Source organism: Spea bombifrons, chromosome 1 (genome assembly GCF_027358695.1).
Source record: "Spea bombifrons isolate aSpeBom1 chromosome 1, aSpeBom1.2.pri, whole genome shotgun sequence".
NCBI classification, from domain to species: domain Eukaryota; kingdom Metazoa; phylum Chordata; class Amphibia; order Anura; family Pelobatidae; genus Spea; species Spea bombifrons.
Genome location: NC_071087.1, coordinates 13,022,904 through 13,046,166, shown reverse-complemented (window position 1 = coordinate 13,046,166; position 23,263 = coordinate 13,022,904). Strand labels below are relative to the sequence as shown.

Genomic DNA, 23,263 nt, shown 5'->3' with positions numbered 1-23,263 from the left:
TGGGGGGGGCGTTCTTATGAATCCTGTTTCGGCATTAACATTGCCTCCCTTTCCCTAGCACTCAACCCTTCGCGTACTTGTACTTAACTTCGTCAGAGCTCTCGTGATTTACTGGGTCTTAGATTCCTGCCTCTCCCATCCCCCGATAACGCCTGAGACCCCCGTAACTATCTGTCCCCATTTCTCTGAGCTCTCACTAACCAACCGCACACATTCACCACCCTGCGACACGGCGTGCCGGCAAACCCCGCCCCCTATTTATAGGTTTCGGGGAAATGTCCCAGAATGCCCCACCCCGGAACACTAATCCTGGAGAAAGGATACCGGAAAGGGAAGAGGACCTTTTTAACCAGTAATATGAGAGGAAGAGACCGATCGTTGTTGATTGGTCATTCATGCTGTAGTTTCGAATATCGTACCGTTCGGTGTTTGAAGTGTGTGGGCTGGAGATGCGTCCGTTAAAATATCTATTTTATAATCCAAACAGCGATTTCAATGTCAATAAAGTTCTAAATTGAGCTTCTATGATGACTCCTGTTCCTTTCTGCTGATATCCTTGACGCTTTATATATTGGGGGCGTGGAGTGTTTAGATCGTATATTTAATATTCATTGTATATGAATATATATATATATATATATATATATATATATATATATATATATATGTGTGTGTGTGTGTTTTATTCTTGTCTTCTACTACTACTAGTAGGGACACATACTTAATGTAATAACATACCGTACTTCACGAGATTATATAAAATAGTCTCAGCCTCATTAGGTGGGTATTTAACCCCTTCAATCCCAGGGGTTTTTGGTACCTCAAAGCTCGGAGCAATTTTGCCATTTTTGGGGTATGTCGGTTCAGAGATAAGTCCATTTTCCAGTGAATAGTGTAACCATATAAACTATATATTGTTTTTTAAAGGAGAGATAGAGCTTTCTTTTGATACCATAGTTGGATGATTAGCTGAAAATTTAGAATGAAAAATCCTGAACATGCCAGCGATGTCACAATGACATCACAGCTCACATTATAATTTTTTTTAGTATTATTTATATTATTTTAATGATTTTTTTACTATTATTTTTAAATTAACATGCGGAACTTGTTGGTGCTACATAATAACTTTTTTTTTTTTTAAACCCAAATGTAGATAAACATTTTCTGAAAATGCCATTTTAACTACTGACACACAAAAGAAAAAAATAATAAGGTAGAAGTCATTTAAGCAATTTGGCTTTTAATTTCAGAATGTCTCCATAAAAGAGCACATTTAAGCAAAGCAGATTTATGCCGCTGGTGAATTAAGCATTTCATTTGCAGGGTTCTGCTTAAACGACCCTCTTATGAATACTTTGCTAAGTGGAATTGGCATGTCATCCCTGTGTTTTTCTACCCCCTCCTCTTGAATGTCTGCCTTGCTTAAGGCATTTTTGCAGGGCTGTAGGCACAATTAGCTGTATAGGAGTGTGGATACTTCCACGGCTTTGACTATTTAATTATGTTCACGTCTTGGAATTTTTTAATGGAGCTGCCCTGAGATCCAGAATATATTAACCCCATCAGTGCTCTGGCATTTATGTTTATTTTATATTCCAGTAGAAAAACAAACATGATCAGACTCCGCTTATAGCATTACATTAATATACAAGTGGAAAAAATGTATTAATCAAAAAATGTAATTTGTTTACCCTTTAAAAATCCAGCAGATTTTATATTAATCTGGGGCAAACCGTAGCATGGTGTAACAATAAAAAAAAGCCTGTTACAAATGCAAACGTTTATTTTCAGAAATGCACAAAAACTTGTGATATCTTTTTTCCCAAGAGGCTGGTTTCCTTTCTGTTATCTGCTATCATTTGGTAAAGAATCCAATGGGCTTTAGTTTACTTTTCTTTTTTTTTTCACTATGAGTAAAATTAAGTGGAATATGTTAGAACAGTGCAGCTAGCTCATCAGTGAGGACATTATTTGGCACTATCTAGCTTTCTGTCTCCAGGGCATGAGAGGCACAAGAGAGGGTGTGCTTGGAAAAGCCCCTCCTAACGTAGGTTGGACCTGGTGAGAATCCAAGTCTGACTCCTTCTCAAAGAGCATTCCAGCTCATAAAGCCTCACACAGCTGTTTAAATACTACTGAGCAACCTCTCCGTCTTCACTTTCTGCATCTCACTCAGGTTACAACAATCACAACAGCTAGAAATATTAATTCTGCCTTTGGACTGACACAGACACAAGTGAATTACAGATGATCCTTGTGATGTCTATTTATCTTAGTAGGAGGATGTATAGTTAATGTGAAGACATAACTTGATGAAACTGTGTAGAAGATACATTCCCACCATATCTGCCCCTTAAGTCATCGGTGCCTTATCTCTTCTGCTCGGGAAATCATTATCTTCATCATGAAGCCATGTTATTTCTCACTTCTTCTGCTTTTCTTATTTGGAAACCCTGGGTCATCAGCCTGCCCGTCTCGCTGTGATGTGTCAAGATGTCCAAGTCCCATCTGCCCTAGTGGGTACGTCCCTGATCGTTGCAACTGTTGTCTCATCTGCGCTGCAGGAGAAGGCGAATCTTGTGGCCGGGAGATTGACCCACCTTGTGGGGACAGTTTGCAGTGCAAGCCACCTCCTGGCAAGAGAGGAATCAAAGGCACCTGCCAGTGCAAGCACACCTACAAAGTGTGTGGCAGTGATGGGCAGACCTACGACAATCTTTGCCAACTGAAGGTAGCAAGTCGGAGAGCCCTACAGCAAGGACATACATCTGTGGTGCAGGTGGAGAAGGGAGCCTGCCAATCGGGTAAGAGACGTGCATGGAAGAAATCCAGTGGCCACAGGCTTACCTAGTCACAGGTTGAATTATTGCACTTGTTTAGGGCATGCGACATATCTGAAGGATGGATAGCAAGTGTAAGAGAAAGTCAGTGTGTTGTTTAGGTCCTCTGCTATATTAGAGGTGCAAGTCAACCCAATATTACTTTCAAGCAAATGGCTAGTTCCAGGGATAAAAGTATGTATATGTAACTCCGTTTCTCAGACATTACACTCCCTCATGTCTATTTGTGGTATAGCTTACCCTGCTGCAAATCCTCTTTGATACCATCAACACAGATTGATAACTTAACAAGAAGTAATGCAGCAGTCGAAGTTTTTAGTAGATGCACTAATAAGATAGGAGGGTTTATCCTACATGTCTTCCTCGTTAGCAGATATTTTGAGGATTATAAAGTAGCCAGTGTAATGCAAAAATGTGATTTGACTGTCTTACCTATACCTACCTATACATTCTGCTAACTAACTCACCTGGAATCCTTTCTGTGCCAGGTTTATTAAGAGAGGTCAGCCCATCCTAGTGTGTCTGCACCATATCATGCTTTGCAGTCTGTGTTCCTATAATGCGCTGTGCAAGACCACTGCTAAGCAAAAAGCAAGACATGTCTTGCATTCAGGCATTGTGAACACCAATACACAAGGTCATGACAATTGTAGTCCACAACAGCGGAAAGGATAAGAATTTAGTTATACTAAACTTTTGCCATACTTTTCTGCTAACCCCCCACTTAGTTTGTCCTAATTTACTGTTATCAGACCTTCTACTGGGGGTGCTTGTAGGTCAAAAAGTGCATGGGTTTATTAAAATGTTGTTTGCTATGCAGGATACACTGTAAGAGTGTTGGTTGTTCCTTTACTTAAATAAATCTTACATAGTTAAGTAGGTTGAAAACAATTCAACCCTTCAAAGTACCTATATTCATTGATCCAGAAGATAGATCAAACACAAATGAAACTTTAATACAATAGTGTCAAGAGGTAAAATATAATCCTTTGTGATTTAATGACAAACTTTTTCCTGGATTATATTACTTTTGCTAAAGATAAAGTATTGTAACTCTCTTAAAATGTATCCAACCTTTTCTGAAAATGTTTACTAAATCTGCCAAAACGACGACATTTGGGAGTGCATTCCTTATATTAACAACCTTGACTGTTAAAATTCTCATTGTGCATGAAATATGGTGCTGTATATATACATATAGTACATGAGATAAACCTTTATGTACAGACCTAAGGGCTGTGTGTGATATTTTGGGTGACTTTACTTGCGCAATCACTTCATCTAATTCTTTATGGCAATGCTAATGCTCATTCATCAGTGTTATGGATAGGATGGTTAAGACCATTATACAGGATAGGCAGTATGCTAAGGAGTCAGAGTGTTTGTTTAGTAGATTGCACTAACAAAGCACAGCTAGAACTCATAGAAGAGGCTAATACACAAATCTCTGGAAACATTACATTGGTTTCAAACAAAGAAACCAGCACAATACTTTTGAAAATGTATTTTAATCTACTAGTTATAAAACAAAATGAGAAATCCCTTTTACCAAGAAGTTTCTTTTCCTCTAATCTTAAACGATGCCCCTGTGTAATTTGCAAAGTTCAATAAATAAAAGCAGAACTGTTACACAAATGTTTTGTGGTCATGTTCAATATAGCCTTTGCCTGCTTCATGCTTAAATCCTCGTACTGAATGAAACTTCTGCTAGAAAGTTATTTTTTGATTCCATACCATACTATCTAATCAAAACTATACATATATGTATATACTCTGTACAGGGATACACTTGAATGTCATTTTATCGCATGCAAGCATTTATAAATAGAAATGTGGAATCCATTCAGCCTGTCTTGTCTGCCAGTTTACTGTCCCTGACACCCCCTCTAAAGTAGTATGAATGTTAAAGCAGTCTGGTAGTAGAATAAGAGCATGGTAAGTGTTAATACCAGCATTTGAAGTACCCTGAGGTGTTTTAGTCTATTTTCCAAAATACATGGTTATATGGGGGGATAAATTTGATTGGCCAGCTTCAAACATTCCCCACCAATGGCTGGCTTCAAATGTGACAAACCTATGCATGGTACTCAGGAGATGTTGCTGAACGTATATTTGGATGTCATACCTAAACTACAATTTGTGTGAAAGGAAACACAAAGAAAAATCACTACCACAAGTGTTAAAATACCAGCATTTAAAATGTCCTGGGGGCTAATTTTAAAAATATATGGTTTGTTGAGTGAATTGAATCGCCTAGCTCCAAATTCGTTCCAAATAGGGCATGGGGCAGGATGACTAGATGTCAAAGTTGTAAATTCTTACTTGAAGTACAATTTGTGTGAAACCCCCCCCACAAATTACTAGCACAAACGTTGACAAAAGGGTGGTGGTAGAATTAGTGAATGGAAAAATATCACCATCTAAAGTACCCTGGGGTGTCTAATTTTCACAAATATATGGTTTGGTGGGATAAATTAAATTGGCTGGCTTCAAAGATGCCCCAAATGGGACATGAGTGCAGTATGACCAGATTTTGGAAAAATGGTTTTGAAATGACAATATGCTACTTGAAAAAAATATAACTTGTGTGGGTAAAGCTAATAAGAAAGAGAAGAAAATTAGAGCTAAACATAAACACTGCAGAGGCATTAAAACAGCCTTGGTCACGAAGGGTACAACATTTAACACCCCGGTCCTTAAGGAGTTAAAGTACTTTGATGTGCGGGGGGAAAAACTGATCTGCATATCACCTGCATAGGGGGAGTCTGATGGAAAAAGTTAATAGATGTGCCACTTGTGCAGAGTACCATAGTAATTTGCTTTCGTTTAGCTTTAATGACAAGTTTAATGCAACGCTCTGCTGCCTTCCGTGAAACACTTTTCAAATCCCATTTTTCTTGGATACCATCTAAAGATTTCCCAGCTGTCAAAGACTCAGCTAAATATATTTCCATAAAATCCAAAACCTTAGTTTTAGTGAAGTGAAACACAGCCTATGTTTGTATATTAAACTACACTGATTGATGTGATGGTCTCTGGAGCCCAGACACTCTACTACAGTGACGACCAAAGTCATGTCTCCATTCGTAAATTAATAAATCTAGCATGGACTCCTTTCTTGTTGGCTCATTTACCAATTGCTTAAGAAACAATCCCTGTAACAACTTTTGGATTTCTCTACTCCTCTACTATTTAGTTCCAGATCACATAAAAGAGATTAAAACCTTGGGTAAACATACAGTAACAACCTTTTTGTTGGGGATTATTTATTTAATGGTTGTGCATTATAAAGGATCATTTCTGGCAAATTTCTCTGCAATAATGTCTGAGCTGGCACTTAGCTGGAACTCGCAAAGTTCTATCCATAAGTTGGCTTTCAAGAAATCACACTGATTTATTTACTTCACATTTCTTGGAGCCAGTGCTCGGTGTGGTTGACCACTCATAATGTAAACTGAATTCAATTAGGTGAAACTGGGGCTATCATGGGAACTCTCCTGCCAACTCCATCTTTAGTAATAAAACCCTGTTGTCATCAAGGTCATTTTCTCAACTAGCAGATCAGTCTCCTCTATTTGTCAAGGATGTCTATAGACCACAACTATAGGAGTTAAGGGAGTCAACTTTATTTGAAGCTCGACATGTTCGCCGGAATGTCTGGAATATGTTGTAATCTAAATAATTAATTCAACTGAGTGCTACTTTTCTCGTAGTATCTGCATAATTCCTATATAGCTGATCAAAAAAAAAACTTCAGAGTTGTCTGCACTACACAGGAGCATTTTCCTTGGACTGAATGTCAAATTAGGTCAACCAGCCTGCATCGACCATTGAAAGTTTACATGAAAATAATATATTGGTCAAACCTGATTAATGTAGAAATATGTTCACTTTTACATTCACAAAATTACACCAAATCTGGGTGATACAAGCACAAGCGAATAAAAGATAAACGGTAGTGTACAGAAAGGGCAGCAGATTCTCCTGAGATAATTCTCTGCTAATATCTCATAGAACAGACTAAAAAGTGAAAAATAATGGTTACCGAGCATCTAGTGAACAACTCAAACAAATGGATGGAAGGTATACACATTAGAATTGTGCATTGAGATCCATACAAATTGCAAATTTACTCAAAATTTTTGTCCAACATTCCTGGGTCCACACTCACTCTCATTCTTGTTCACTCTCACACTCAAAAACAAAAAAAACCAGCCCAGTTTAAACTATTTATATGCAGAGTTATTATGCATGTAAATGTTGCACTGTTTAATTATCCATCCAGGTTCCTTTCTGAAAAACAGTAATAATCACTCTGTCCCAGCACAGTCCCTTGGCAGTTGATGAAATTCAGTATCAGAAAAGAACTAAGTGATCAGTAGCATTTCTAGACTCTCTTCCAAAGTGTAAATTCATTGCATGTGAATAATGTTTGGCCAAATACAGACAGAACTACAACTGCACAAGCCCAATGTGTAAGTATGCCTAGAGATAGAGGGCTTATTTGTGTCTGTAACAGGCTGTAGTGCTATCCACAGTTTATTTTTACTTTACTGAGAAGGTGGTAGATAAGTGGAACAGCCATCTAGAAGGAGTGCTAGTGGCTAAAACAGTTAATTTAAACATGAGAGGGATAGGCACATGGCTCCTGAGTCTAAGATGAGACCAAGACTGATTAAGGTCTGAGTCTTTGGATCAGGCAGAACTTGCAAACTAGATGGTCCAAATGGTTCTTATCTGCCATAATATTCCATGTTTCTATTGTGAGAGCGGCCATTGATTCCCTTTGAAGCTGAGCCTACAATGTCTGAATCTGCAGTTAACATGAATGGCTGCAGTGACTAAAACATGACTAACATCAGGAATCCGAAAACTCATGCATTAAAGCGTGTGAAGGAGATGACAAAAGGACTATGCATGTGGTAGGTCATTCTGATATGTAATGGGCACTATATGGAACATTGACATAGGCTGGCTACATGAAGATCATCGTACATGTTGGCTGCCTGGTTGATACAGTAAAAAATGAAAGACTGATGAAGGATCTGGCTAATGTCGTACAGTCCAGCCATGTATGTGAACTTGAGGTGCTCCATAGTCCAGTTTGTGTAATCAAGCACAAATTTGCTAATTTATTCCTCATAGCTTGCCAGCGCTTTCAAATCATGGTTTTCTCCTGCACACCACGGTATTGTGTAAGAAATATGTTAGTGCCAGAGGGGTTACAAGTTTAAAAATACACTGTTGGAAAGTAAATTTGGAATACTTTGTAACAGTTTATGTTTCTGAAGCTGGCCGCAGTGGAGTGTGTACGCTGCTTAGCATGACTTGTCTTCTCCTTGGTTTATATTATTCTTGCCATGGTTTATGAAAATAAACTTAGTTGTCATGATGTTTCTGATTGTATCTTTGAAACCCCGGGGTGGGCAAACTTCAGGTGTTCAACTGTTGACCTATATGTTCCATAGTTGTTGGAATTATGCAGCACAGTTGGAGAGCTTTGTGTGATATAAAATATTCCACTGTCCCCCTTTTTCTTTTAGCAGCAATATTTATTTCAGTAGCTTGAACCTCCACTATGATAGATTACATAAAATTAAAATAAAAATAAACTTTTTGGCCTCACAAGATCTCTACAAAGCTTAATTCAGCCATAAACTCCCAACTTTCTCCTCTAAAGAGAAGCAGGAACAGAACATTTGGTTATTGTCCTTCAAATGTCAGTGGACTTTTAGAGCTGAATCATCAGTAACCTAAATCCTTAAACAATTAATTATCATGTTCACAAAATAAATAAAGCTCTTACGTAATCCGGAAGAGGCTGCCCCCTTCCATGGTCTGACTATTCTTGCAGCTGATTGACCGTCTCAAGCAGCCAATCAGGGGCAGGAATGTACTCCTATTGAAACCAATTTAGAGCACTTTTCACCCATGTCTGATTCATATAGACATGGTTTTACTTCTAATGTCATCATTTTAAATAAGCCGCTGATGGTTGACTAATGGTTTCTCTGCACATTTGATATCCATAAATAATAACGGTCTTACCACCATTAAATGTTAGAAAGCACTATACCATGCCGCAAAATGAAAGATTAGCAGAAAAATATTTCCAAGATCCTGCCAGCGTGTCTTTCGGGAGATGACCTGACATGCCGCTAGACCCATCTATTTATTTAAATGTAACTTTGTAAAATGGGTGAGCGCTGTGCTAACAAAGGTGTTCTTGTTAAATATTTAGCTATTTCAGCCAAGTCTAAAGAGATGTGAAATATTTTCTTAGGTTATACAACCACAGCTACTTTTTTTATGCTTCTTCAAATATGACGTACATAAAAAAATGCTATATTTTCCATCTGCCGTTAATGCTTTGATTTCTGTGAATCTTAGATCCAAATGTAATACTATACTGTTCTTGGATTAAGCCAATTGGGAAAATATGGGCACTTTAATCTTTGTTTTGCTGACAACTTTGCTACTCAGGGCCTTTTACAATCTTGTGTTTAATATTTTGAATTGAGCAGGAGAATTCTTTCAAATGTTCTCTATTATATATATATGCTGACCTTGCATTCCTTTAGTCAGACATAACCCACCATGGTATCAGTTGCTTACAACCTTATTATAGAACAATTCCCGATCACTAAATGTCATTCATACGTATTTAATGCTAAAGGCTATGTCTTTGTCTCCAAGTATCCTAACGCCACCAATAACTCTCCAGTATTTGTAGTGATGTGAAGTAATACATTGTAAGGTCTTGGGTATGGTAGAGTAACTTGTGTCACTTGAATATTTTATTTTAGACATTGATACTTTAAATCTCTACTTAAAAAAAAAACAAGCCTGTTTTGAAGATATTTGTAAGCATTTAGAGGTTATTGCATGAGGTTCTAGATGAAGATAACTGGCAGGGTACAAGCTGACCAAGACTGAACAGGACTTGGCTGCTGGATACATCGGACCCCTAGACAGAAGAGGTGTTGTAACCAGATCAGGTCTGGCTTGAACTCCTCTCCCTCTGCGGAGTAAGTCTTAACCCTGCACATGGGTTTACCAAGGTCTAGTAGAGAGGATTGTGGAGAAGCAGATGTGATGCCTGGATAACCAGGGACGCTTGGTCTGGCCATGTATGCCATAATACAAGATAGAGCTAGCTTACTGTTAATTCCGTGGCTATTTTTGATATATAGAAGCAGTTTTAAACTCTGATACATAAGAACTGCTGATACTTAGTGTTGACCACAAAAGGAACAACCACAACATCTCTGCACAACCGCAAAATGCCAAGACATGGCTAGAAGTATTAGATCTGAAATTCACATACATACATTGCTGTAAGGATTAGACATTTATCTCTCTTTGCTGCTGTAGCTAGCACAGTGTTTTATATAACTTTTTGTTGTTATGGTCATGGGTAAATGTTTCACTGTGACTTTACTCAGAACTGTGGGAGGTTGTCGTCATCAGACTTTCTGTACATTGAGTTGGAGGGTCATTTAAGGTTATTCTTATGTATGCATAAGAGATCAGACGTTTTAACCAAGAGAAAACTCAAAGACTGTAATTAAAGAGAGCCCGTCTGCTCCTCGAGCTTTTTAAAGAAGGAATTTTCTTACTAAAATGCCAATTTTTTCTTGCCAGTATAGGTCACCAACATCACAACAGCCCGAGGTACAAATTTAACTTTATTGCTGATGTAGTGGAGAAGATTGCCCCTGCCGTTGTCCACATTGAACTTTTCTTGAGGTAATGTCTACCCTTACTGTGCTTCACAGTTTTGTTCCAAATGTAATATTTTATCTTTATTTAAAAAAAAAAAGTTCAACCTCGTATTCCAAAATCAATGGACCAAAAAAAAAACCCTGACACAAGATATACCATAATTAAGAATAATTTATATTGGTAGAAAAGAAAGTATATCCATTCTGTATGCGTTTTATTGCATGCAGATAGGTGCAGTCATTCCTTAGCCATTCTTCTGCTCGTTTTAACTCCTCCCACAGCTGCCTGTACTGAGAGCAGGGAGAATACTATGGTATGCTTCTTGCACATGCTCAGTACAGCTCCTTTCTAGTCATTGAGAACTAAGCTCCTATTGAAATGAAAGGTAGTATCCGCTGCATGTTGCGTGTATGCTATCTGTGTGCTGCTGGTTTCCTAGCGTACATGTGATTAGCTTACCTTACGGGAACTCTACTGAGCATGTGCAAGAAATGTATATACTATAAATCCTGGTTCAGCAGTGAATGGTGCTATAGTTTACGTGATCCATCATATAGACATTTTTTAGAGTCCACCCTTGTCTCAGAAACCAAGATAAACTAATTGAAAAAAAAAAAACAACAAAAAAACAGAAGTCTCATAGCTGGGAGGAAATGAAACACAGAAAGCTGATAGATTGCCAATAAGTACAAGAGACAGCATGTGTCAGAGATCCGAGGTTCTGGGTGGATTCATATCTATTTGTGAGATCTAAGAATTCTGCAAGCATCCCAGTCCAACATTTACAGTAGACACAATTTCAAATATCTCTTCATCATAATAGCTATTAAAGGCATTTCAACATCAAAAGAAAACTCCATTTCACCCATAGAAACACACATGGTTAATAACTACGAAAAAACATTGGATTATCATAGCATTGTTCACTAATTTTTTTTGTTATTACGTGTCGCTCTCCCCACAGGCATCCTTTATTTGGCCGTAATATTCCATTGTCTAGCGGATCAGGCTTTATCATATCGGATCTGGGTTTAATTGTGACTAATGCCCACGTAGTTACAAGCAGTAATGCCGTGTCAGGACGTCAGCACCTCAAGGTCCAGCTTCACAATGGAGACTCGTATGAGGCTACAATTAAAGACATTGATAAGAAATCAGATATTGCAACAATCAAGGTCTTTTCTAGAGTAAGTACATTTACACTTTGTAACTTTTTTAATAGACATTGGTGTCCAACATCTACTGTAAAGGGGCCATGCTATACTTGGGTGTATAAATGCAAACCTAGAGCCATATTATACTGTACCATAGGAAGCCATAGTATCTTTTATACATCCGATAACATTTGTATTTTGTGCTTAATAAAATGTTTTCTTCACCACATACTATATGTTCTGACCACAGCCCTACTCATAATGCTACATCTGCAGCTTATTGTTGGTGCCATTTAATCCCTGGTGGCAAGAAGAGTTTTTGTTCACGTACGCTTGTCCCTTATCTGCTCTTAAATTTGGTAATTTAGCTATATTTGTCCCAGTATTCTGTTTCTGTACATTTTTTGTGTACATTTTTGTTGTGTGAGCTGTTCTTTTTCATTCCACATGCAATGTTTGAGTGAATTCTGGCTTGGCATGCATTTTTCCTCTCTTGTGTGCACCCTCCACATGGATGTTTTTCTTTTGCTCACATAGCAAACCCTGTTTATCATATGCCACGTAACCCAGTTTTTGTTAAGAATCATTTAAAACCCAAAAGTTTTTAGAAAAGAGTAGTTATTTGTGTACTGTCTCAAATGTACTAACACAAAATGGACTAAATGATGAAGTTATGTGTTGGATTTCAGCAATGTTACATTCTTTCTTTCTAGAAAAAACTTCCTGTCTTGCTGCTGGGACATTCCGCTGATCTAAGACCCGGTGAATTTGTTGTAGCTATCGGTAGTCCGTTTGCCTTACAAAACACTGTTACTACAGGTATTGTCAGTACTGCTCAGAGAGATGGAAAAGAACTTGGACTGAGAGACTCTGATATGGATTATGTTCAGACTGACGCCATCATCAATGTAAGTTAAACCTGTAATTATTTGTGCGAAAGATTTCCTTACAGTGAATCAATGTAAGCGACATTAAAGGTAAACGACTTACAACAAGCCCAGGCTGGCCATCTGGCACACTGGGCAAATGTCTGGTGGGTGGCTGACCGCGCCAAATACTCGCTCTATCTCCAACGCTGGATGACTAGCAACAAACAGATTTAAACGTGACTTCATGTAGTATACCGTATTTGCTCGATTATAAGACGAGGTTTTTTCCAGAGCAAATGCTCTGAAAAATACCCCTCGTCTTATAATCGGGGTCGTCTTCTAATCAGACCCCAAAAAAATGCTGGCGCCATGCTGCTTACCGGTCGCGAGCAGCGTCTCTTCTGTTAGAAGCAGGGCAGGAAGCTTGCAGCGTCCTCACAGAACTCTATCTCCCCCTCCCTCCTCTGGGGGCGGGGCCAGAGAAGTTGCTACAGCCGGTCCCCTGCAGAAGTCTGCGAGTGGGAGATCTGCAGTTCAGGTGAGGGGGTGGGGGAGGGTTTTTGAGTATGTGTGAAGTGTGTGTGATTAAGGGAATGAATGAGTATTTAAATGTTTGTGAATGAGTGTGAGTGTGTGTGATAGCATGGATGTGTAAGGGGGGTGGGGGTTGTAGCATGGCATATGGAGGCTGTAATCCCACTGCTATCATCCCCAGGTTCCAGCATGTACTGGCTGCCTTGGCTTGATAGGAGTGTGATTGCTGTTAGCAGTTTGATATATATATATATATATCAAACTGCTAACAGCAATCACACTCCTATCAAGCCAAGGCAGCCAGTACATGCTGGGTTAAAAGGCATATCATGGGGCTGAGTGGCATATAGGGGGTTAAAATGCATTTCTGGACCCCCTATATGCCAGAGTGGCATACAGGGGTATAAGGCATATCATGGGTCAGAGTGGCAAATAGGGGGGTATAAAGCATTTCTGGGGGCAGAGTGGCATAACTGGGGGGGCAGGTTGGCAAATAAAAGGAAATTTAAAAAATATATTTTTCTCAATCATAGCTTTTATTAAACATGAAAATAATTTACATTAATTAATATTTACTGGTAAAACTTTTTCCCTATAGGGTAGTCTTATATTCAGGCTTTTTGTTTTTTTCCTAAATTAATATTTTGATTTTGGGGGGTCGTCTTATAATCGGGGTCGTCTTATAATCGAGCAAATACGGTAGTTTTGAAAGAAAAGCACATTTTATCCATTAAAATACAGCGCGGACACTGGTAAATGACTTTTTAATGGAATATCTTCGTAGAGGTACAGAGGTTCTTCATCACTCCCATCACTCCTGTGTCCCAATGGCACGTTGTGTTCGCTAATGCAAGTTTAAGTACAGTATAAAAGGCTCATTGAACGTTAGAAAACCCTTTTCGAATTATGTTACAAACAAGAAATTGACCCCAAACTTTTCAAATGCTATATATACCGTATTGGCTCGATTATAGGCCGCACACGAATATAGGCCGCACCCTAAAAGTTAGGTGCTTTTTTAACAGTGGAATAGATATGCTGCCACTCTGTGTGTCCCCCCGAGATATGCTGCCGTTCTGCCCCCAAGATGTGCCCCCCCGAGATATGCTGCCACTCTGTATTCGGGCAAATACGGTATATGTGTGTATATATATATATATATATATATATAAATATATATATATATATATATATATATATCTGTGTGTGTGTGTGTGCATATATACAAATCCATTAAATTAAAAAGCTAGACTTTAAAAATGATTGTTTTTACAATGCACAAAACTTGAGCAGTTGCCATCACTAAATCAAGGTGATAATGTGTTTTGAATGTACCCACGATGAATGCTTCCCAGCAACACTTTCATAAATAAAATCCTAAGTGAATAAACGCAGTCCTTGGCACGTTCTCTCCTGGGTTCTTCTGGTTTATCTCATCCTCCTATCCCAGTAACATTTGTTTTTTAATAACGGGGTGTAGCAAATGAAGTGTAACAGATTTTCATACAGCGCAACTCTTCATATCGTGAATTATCGTAATTACTGGTGAGGTCACCTGTTATTTTACCCTCTTGAGAATCTTGATGGAAACCTTTTTTTTCCCACAGCTGGTTTAAGGTTTTGTTTTAATACATTTTCCTCTGTGACAAGAGAAATATTAGTTCCAGCCCGCATGGCTTACCGCGATTTGAGCTCCAATCAGCCATTCCACCTGGGAGAAGAAGCGCATAGATTCTACAATTTTTTATACTATTTTCCTAAGATTTACTTATTTTTCACTTAATCAAGCATACAATTAATACATTGAATGGATACATTCATATGGACAAATATGATTAGAAGTCTACAGGCTTAATGTCTTGGTCCAAAAATTCTTCAGTTACAAAATTGTGTCTGACTTTGATCAAAAGACCGTATGGGGCTTTCCCGCTGCTGCAGGCTTAATAATAAAAAAATAAATGTATTCAAACTTAATAACTAAATTTTGAACTTTTTTTGTAGTATGGAAACTCCGGCGGCCCACTAGTTAATTTGGTAAGTTTTATAATTTTTTTATAGTAATTTAGCTTAATTGTATATTTTTTGTTATATTTAAGCCTGCTGCTTGTCATATATGGATATGGCTGCGAGGATACCCGATTGAGAGCACATGTTATTTAAAATGGTTAATGCCATAAATAGTTTCTGACTACAAAAATCTAGTTACATGTTATCGTATAGAAATCTGGTGCCAAATTAGCAGGATTTTCCAATGCTTAATGCAGAACATTATTTAAATCTTTAATATTTATATTAAAAGTGAATGTGGAACGGAAATGTGAAATTTCAAAGTTTTTGTTCCAAAGTGCAATCCTTTTTATATGAATGCTAAGGAAAAAAAAAGAATGCAAAGGTTGTTCTTTGAAGGTATGTTAGTACCTGAGAGGTTAACGCACTTAAAGCAAGGCAGCATCTGTGCAAATGCGTGATCACTGTTTACATAATGTGGGCATACTTGTGTCATAGTGTCTCTCTTTCTCGTTTCTCTTCTCTCTCGTTTCTCTTCTCTCTCGTTTCTCTTCTCTCTCGATTATCTTCTGAAGAATGGTGATCAAGATTGATTTGGGAGTCCATGTGGATGGTTTTTGATATATTATTATATATATTGAGAGAGTTAGAGAGAGAGTTAGAGACATGAGAGAGAGCAAGGAATATGAGAGAGGGGAGAGAAAGGAAAGATATGAGAGAGTGAGATATATATATATATAAATATATATAAATATATAAATATATATATAAATATATATATATATATATAAATATATATATATATAAATATATATATAAATATATATAAATATATATATATATATATATATATATATATATAAATATATATATATATATATATTAAGGTTGCAAAAAATCGGTTTTAAAGATTGACTCTCCGTTGGGAACAGCATTGAAAGCTTCTGTATGATAAGCAGTAATAATACTTGGCACAGAACAGATTTGGCATAGCCTTGGATTCACAAATCCTTCTAACATGGGACACCTGGTTTTATACACTGTGCAGCGGACGGGAGACATCTGCATACAAATGGGGAAAATCTGAGGAAGTCAATCACCGTTAACCAATTACATGCTCAAAGATAATGTTAAAGGTAGTTAGGGAATAGGGATTATTTTCCTTGGGACTCCTACCGTCGTACAATCTTGATTATGAAACGAAGCCATGCCTGCTGGTTTTAATGATGCAAAGTTCCCGGTGCATACGTTTAATATAAGCTAAGACCTGCCGTATTTAGGAAATCTGCCATTTGAACTTGAGGTTTGTTTCAAATACTGTTACAATTAGTAAGTTACCCCAATATATAAAAGTATCTGTAGAGTAACATAAAATACAATACCACTAAAAACTCTGGTTAAAGTTTTTTTTCCTTCTGTTTCCAGGATGGGGAAGTAATTGGAATAAATACCCTCAAAGTTGCAGCTGGTATTTCTTTTGCAATTCCTTCCGATCGCATCACGAAATTCCTTACAGACTCTCACGACAAAAAGATTAAAGGTATTTCTAAGGCAACCTTTTATATTGCTTACTTATAACAATATTATATTCCACATAACCTACACGGGCTCCTGCTCTACAGAACGGGTAAATGGTAATCCTCGCTAATTATCCAGACAGGAACTCTGGGTGCTTTGCGACATGACATCATTGGTGTCTACAACGGACCTCTGTGATATAGAGCATTCTGTGTAGCATATTATTTTTCTCTGATATTCCTCTAAATGGTCTGATAACTCAATAAAATATGAGTTAAGGATAGTGAGAAAAGGGGTACCTTACTCCGTTTTAGCTACTTCCTATATAAGGAGTTCATTTTGCCAAGTAGATATCACAAATGGGGCTGATTTGACAAATTAAATGCACCATTGGCTCGATTCAATGGATCTGACTTAATCTAGGCGTAGTCGGAAAATATTGAACAGTTATGAAATGCAGCAATTCAAGGCTGCTGACTAAAAGCAAATGAACGAAAGGCATGTAAGCAGCGAGCGACCATATCACCGATCACACCACAACATTCATGGCCAAACCAGGCACGCTCCTTCGGCACGCTCCTTCATTTTGTATTTTCTGTTTGATCTAATTGGTGGGCAATACAAAATGAAGGAGCGTGCCGATTGCCATGGGAAATAATGATTATAGCCTATCGGGATAGCAAACTAACAACAACCTTTCCTTGAATTGGTTCTTGTACGTGTCTGCGCTTAGCTTAGTCCGAAAAAGTAGAGGGCAGGCGAAAGAATTGATGGTTTGAAATGTACAGGCAAAAATGTATCCATGGTATTAATATAGCTTTGTCTGTTCATTCCTACCAGGGAACGTAGGATTGTTCCACAAGCTTTAGTGACGCTGTTGAATTGCTTACCGTGTTTTTTGTTGCCCTGTTAAGGCCAATTAGGGTTTAGTCATATTAAATCGAGCCACATTTATCTACGATTCTATGATTTTCCCAACACAAATGAACGTATCTTTTATTCCATATCGTATTGCACTCACCTATTCTGGATTGCCACAATCATGAGATTGTAACTACTTTTGTATTTATGTGGATGTCATACTATTTAGGCTGAAGTAAAAAAATGTTTTACTTGACTCTATTTGTTTTATATAACAGAAACAGTTAACATTTAACCCCTTAAGGACAATGGGCGGTCCAAAAACCCATTGAAAACAATGCGTTTTGAGCCCGTACATGTACGGGCTTTGTCATTAAGGGGTTAAGTGGCTTATTAGAATTTCTTTTGTGTGTATACAAGGATAAAATTGAATGTTATGTATTTTATGTATTCCATTAGATTTTAACAAACCATTCTTTCTGGCGATTGTTCTTTTTCCAGATGGGAAGAAGCGGTTTATTGGGATAAAGATGCTGACAATAACTCCCATGTAAGTTCAAAAGAGAAATTGTAAAAATGCCAAAAAAATATTCCATTGCCTGCCACGAAATGCGGATTTTGCTTTCATGATTTAAGTAATGTGTTTTGGAATCTGCACAACTCATGTTTTATTAAACAAAGATGTAAGACAGGTTAATCCAGGCGCACAGTGCACGCTCTTTTCTGGCGTATTGTGTTGGAAAAAAAACAGCTATAAAATATTGTTTCCTCTCATCCAGATTGTAAGCTCCTTTGAGCAGGGCCCTCCTCATCTGTTTCTGTAAGTCGAATTGTTATGTTATATACTACTTATATGTCCTTTCTACCCATTGTACAGCGCCACGGAATATGATGGTGCTATATAAAACAATAATAATAATCTTATGTTTTTATGTGGCTTAACTCTGTAAATGCCAGGTAGCAATCACATTCACTTGCCCTTTAAATGGTTAATTGTATTATGACTTGACATTGCTTGGTGAGCAGGCTTGGCCTGGTTCTTAAATCCTCTTCCATTTTAGCATCTGCTATAAAGGTCTGTCTCGGCTCATCACCTGGCTTATTGCCTCGACCATTTGTTCTGTGTCAGACAGAAAAAGGCATAACGTATAGTATAACTAAGCAAGTTTAAGTGATCACAATAGCTGAGACACTCTTATAGTAGGTTAACATAAATGGCCTGTCAGTCAAACAGGCCAATATCATGAAGGATATGTTGACCGGATGCTTCCTTGGCTTGACATTACCTGGAGTTGTGGAAGTTCTATCAAGGTGTGTAAACCTGTGTCTATGTAGTTACATAGAAAGTTCCAAAACATTGTTTTCACATGGGAAATGCTTGTATTGTAGTTGTAGCTTCCTAGAACATTTGTTTCACGTTGTCACTTCTGTTTTTAGGCTTGTTGAAGAATTGAAGTTGAACAACCCTGATTTTCCAGATGTGACCAGCGGAATTTATGTACATGAAGTAATGTCCAACTCACCAGCTCAGAGGTAAGAAGAATCCAAAAACATGTCATCACCCTAACATTAAATACATTCATTATATTTGTGCACAGGTTTATACTAAGTATATAGTTCCTTATTCTTCAACTTTAACTATAAGTAGAATTGTGACTGTCCAAGAGGACGGCATTGCTGCAATCACAGTCTAGTAGTGTGCAGGAAGCAGAATAATGATGTCATATCTGGCATCTCAAGTTTGTTTATGCTTGTGCTGAGGCACCATTCTCCCTCCTTCCCACTTAACTAATGGGCATATTCATTTTACCAAGAAAGGTGGGGGAACCTAACCACCCCTACCATGATGGGTGTGATGGCTCCATTATTTTTTTACAAGTGGTGTTCTTCACCAGTCTGACATTGTGGGCTATTACTGATTATGTCACAAATGTCAGCAAAATGTTTCATAGTTTCCCTAACAATCCTTACAGGGGTGGAATAAGACATGGCGACATCATTGTCAAAGTCAATGGCCGCTCACTCATGACGTCTAGTGATCTACATGAAGCAGTAATGAACGAATCGCCCTTATTACTTGAAGTCCGTAGAGGAAACGATGACCTGCTGTTTAACATAGAACCTGACATATCAATGTAGTTCCAGCGAATGCAGTTTACAGGCTCGAACAATCTGCTCCGCAATACAATGGGCGACAAAATGATTGCATACAGACCTACCAACCTCAGCAAACCCAGAACACTACAAGAAAAACTACAGCAGGGCATGCTACTTCATCTTGCAATTGAAGTTCATTTAAACCAGGCTGATCTTTTGCATTATGTATGATTACAAAAATCAGGGCAGTCTTTAACATGGCGCTTGGGGCATGGAGCTTATCTGAGGGACCCACGGTAGCTGTCTCTTGGGCACCTTCAATAGCTGACAATAGCCTCCAGGTACAGGCCTCCCCATACTGGGGTATGATTGGGATGGTGGGGGAGCTCGCCCCAGGCCTCTTTATGATTAAAGACCGCCCTAGCAAAAATCTGAACTAGTATGTGTTATATTTTATTGACCAACTGTATACCTCTCATCGAAAAATAGACTTTAAAAAAATCAGTTGTTCTGGAGGAGTCCGTTGATTGCTTGAGCCACGTGTATGTAAGAACTTACAGGCCAGTCCGAATGCCAATAACTCTTTTTTTAAACCTTACAGGTATTATGACAACTAAGGAACACTATTATTAAATCTGCTGCAAGTGTATCTCCTTAGGCACATAGAATAGATTTATTTTAAAATATGTGAAAAACAGCAAGCACTATTACACAAAAAAATGCAATAAAAGGATTAACAGCTCAGTATCCCGATGCAGTGTTCAGTAATCCAAAATCATTTTTTAGCTAATACATATTACCATAGGTTTGCACTTTAAATATTACTAAAATAGATACAATGCATGGAAGGTCCTCTACATTTATAGAATGTTTGTAAACATAATTTCAAACTCATTGGGTTTTTTTTCTTTCTTTCTAAAACATACACATTTTACATATTTAAAAAAAATGACAACATTCCATTATTCCATTGTATGGTAAATGTGACATGCCATTTGCTTAATAAATATATATATATTTTTTAAGCAATTATAATAAAACGTTTCCTTACATATCACACCAGTTTACACCATTTCATACTTTTGGACTTTTTAGTGAAATGTAATTTTGAGGCATTAAAACATATCATTATTATGGTGAATCACAAAATAAGGTACATTCAATGTCAATATACTGAAGAAATGTTGGGGTATTTTATTAAAATGTCAAGTTTCTTTTTTTATATACTGTAGATCCATTGATGACCCCAGGGCCAGCTTTAGGTGTTTAGGGGCCCTCTGCGGGACTCCTGTGGTACCCTCCAACAGTCATCAGCTGTTCCACACCTCTATTTTCCTCCCCTATGTAGTTCAACTAAGCACATAGGAACATAGCATTGCAGGTATAGAGCTGAAAAAGCGCATGCAAACTCGGCATTGAAGGTATAGATCAAACACTTTCACACAACACAAACAGACACTCTTGTCTCCCCTTTCTCATGTCTCCCCTGTGTAATTATCTCTGCCCTTTCTGACAATTTGTCCCCTTTCTCATCACCCACCTTTGGCTTTCCCTCTTTCCTACTTACACTAACATACACTACACACACTCCCTCCCTCACCATTTACACAAACACATTTATGCTCACACACGTACACATACACACCCATGCTAACACACACACTTAGTCATGCTCACACAAATGCTTATACATACACATTCATGTCAACACACACTTACATTCTCATTGTAACATATGTACATTCATACTCAGCCCCTTCCTTACCCTCTCACACACCCCTTACCTCACTGGTAGCTGTCTGGCTACTCGCACACTGTGCGAGCAGCCTTGCTTTCACTGAGGGGTCATGTAACCTTGTGTGATGTGACCCCCTCTGCATTCCTACCTTCATGTGCCGGTTCAAAATTGACCCATTCCAGGTTGGACCAGTCGTTGCGAACAATTTTTGCCCCCCTGACCCTGGACCAGCCTGCCCCTGGTGAGGAGCTCTCTGGGGAGTTGCTCCCTGTGTTGGCCCTAGATGACCCATTAAGTTTTTTTATGTAATATTACTAGATATATATATATATTTCTGACAGTAGGCATTGGAAAGTCACATCAGAATCTGGCAATTCTGTAGCAAATAAATGATTCTTATAGAATTACTGCCTTATATGAAGAACAAATGAAATTAAGCAGTGTGTGGTGGTGTCTATTGAGAAGTGTTGAATCCCTGCAAACACTTTTAGGAAAAACATTTGCATAGCCACACAGATACCGTATTATCTTTGTCGTACTGGCTTTGTATTGATTGCACTGTATATGTTTCAGATGTAAAAAAAAAGAAATAAAAACAATTTTTATGAACTGTTGTGAAACCTTCTTGTGACATAGTTAATACCATAACATGTAAATACAACATTCTAAACATAAAGAAATGTGACAAATACAAAGAAAGGATGCTGTGCTTACCCCTGCATTGCAGGTATAGATCAAGTGAGAACCACATGGACACAGACATCAATTGAATATCACATGCAAACTCTGCATTGGGGGCTTAGCTCGACCAGATTAACAGAAATTACTATGACATTTTATAAATTAATACCCCAGCAAGATCTTCAATTTTAATTTTAAAAAGAAATGTGTATGTATGTGTTGGCGTGGCAGTGTGTATGTGTGTGTGTGTGTGTGTGTGTGTGTTAAGTATAGTGCTGCCCCTAATCATCAAACCCACCCACATTATAATTCATATGTCATGACCCCCATCCACCATATTCATACCTCCCACCATCATCGTCGTCATCATCATCATATTCCTCCTTACCATTATCATAAAACTCCTCCAGCATAATTTCCATCCCATATCACCCTGTATTGCACCAAAACCACCCTACCCCATCTCTATACCCAGCATTATTTCCCCTTCATTCCCTTCCCCAGCGTGTTGTGATTCATACTTTTGTATGTGTGTGTTCTTGCATTACATGCCTGTCCTGGCTGAGTCCGCCCTCCTGTAGGCGTGTGGTCCCGTTTTGCTCTGCATGTCTGTCAGCGCCACGCCGGATATGATGTCATATTTGGTACCACAGTGACTGGCAGACACGTGGTGGTTGGGTGAAAAAACAATACATACATTTTAAGGGTACACTAACAATGAAAACATGGAATATGACGGAAAGGTGTATGGTAAAAAAGCTCCAGATTTTTGTAACAAATAACAATAAAACTAAAAGGTTAACCTAGACCAGAAAGTAAAGCAAAGCCAATCGTGATGTAAGGCCTGTGTTCCTCCAGTCAGATAAAAAATGGACAGGCTAGATAGAACAAATGGCTCTTATCTACCATCAAATTTCATGTTCTGTTTTCTTTGATTTCCAAACATTGCGTGTAGAAAATACTGAAAAAGAAAAACGAAGAACACTTTGGAAGACCAGAGGTTGGATAACACTGAAGATATTAAACAAATACATGACTTTTCTTCATGAGTGGCTGTAAAATAAAAACTTTCTTAACCTTTCTTAGCAAATTTGAGCAAGGAAGATTTAATTCAGTGTTTATTAAACTATAAAACAAGTACCGTGAAAGGAGAGAATGGAAAAAAATCGATATGGTTAGGTTGTTTTTTCCTACACTTTGGAGTCTATTAGAGTGCGGCACAAAATCAGCAGAACA

The 23,263-nt window shown here is 38.0% G+C and overlaps 1 protein-coding gene across 1 annotated transcript; it reads left to right on the top strand.

Annotated features, from left to right (window-relative positions):
• Positions 1-2,149: 2,149 nt before the first annotated feature.
• On the top strand, positions 2,150-20,511 carry HTRA3 (HtrA serine peptidase 3). Its single transcript, XM_053458242.1, has 9 exons — positions 2,150-2,807; positions 10,493-10,592; positions 11,533-11,755; positions 12,436-12,630; positions 15,127-15,159; positions 16,558-16,672; positions 18,013-18,061; positions 18,949-19,044; positions 19,485-20,511. Exons 1-9 carry the CDS (start codon positions 2,408-2,410, stop codon positions 19,648-19,650), a joined length of 1,377 nt encoding a protein of 458 aa, XP_053314217.1. The 5' UTR covers positions 2,150-2,407; the 3' UTR covers positions 19,651-20,511.
• Positions 20,512-23,263: the final 2,752 nt, after the last annotated feature.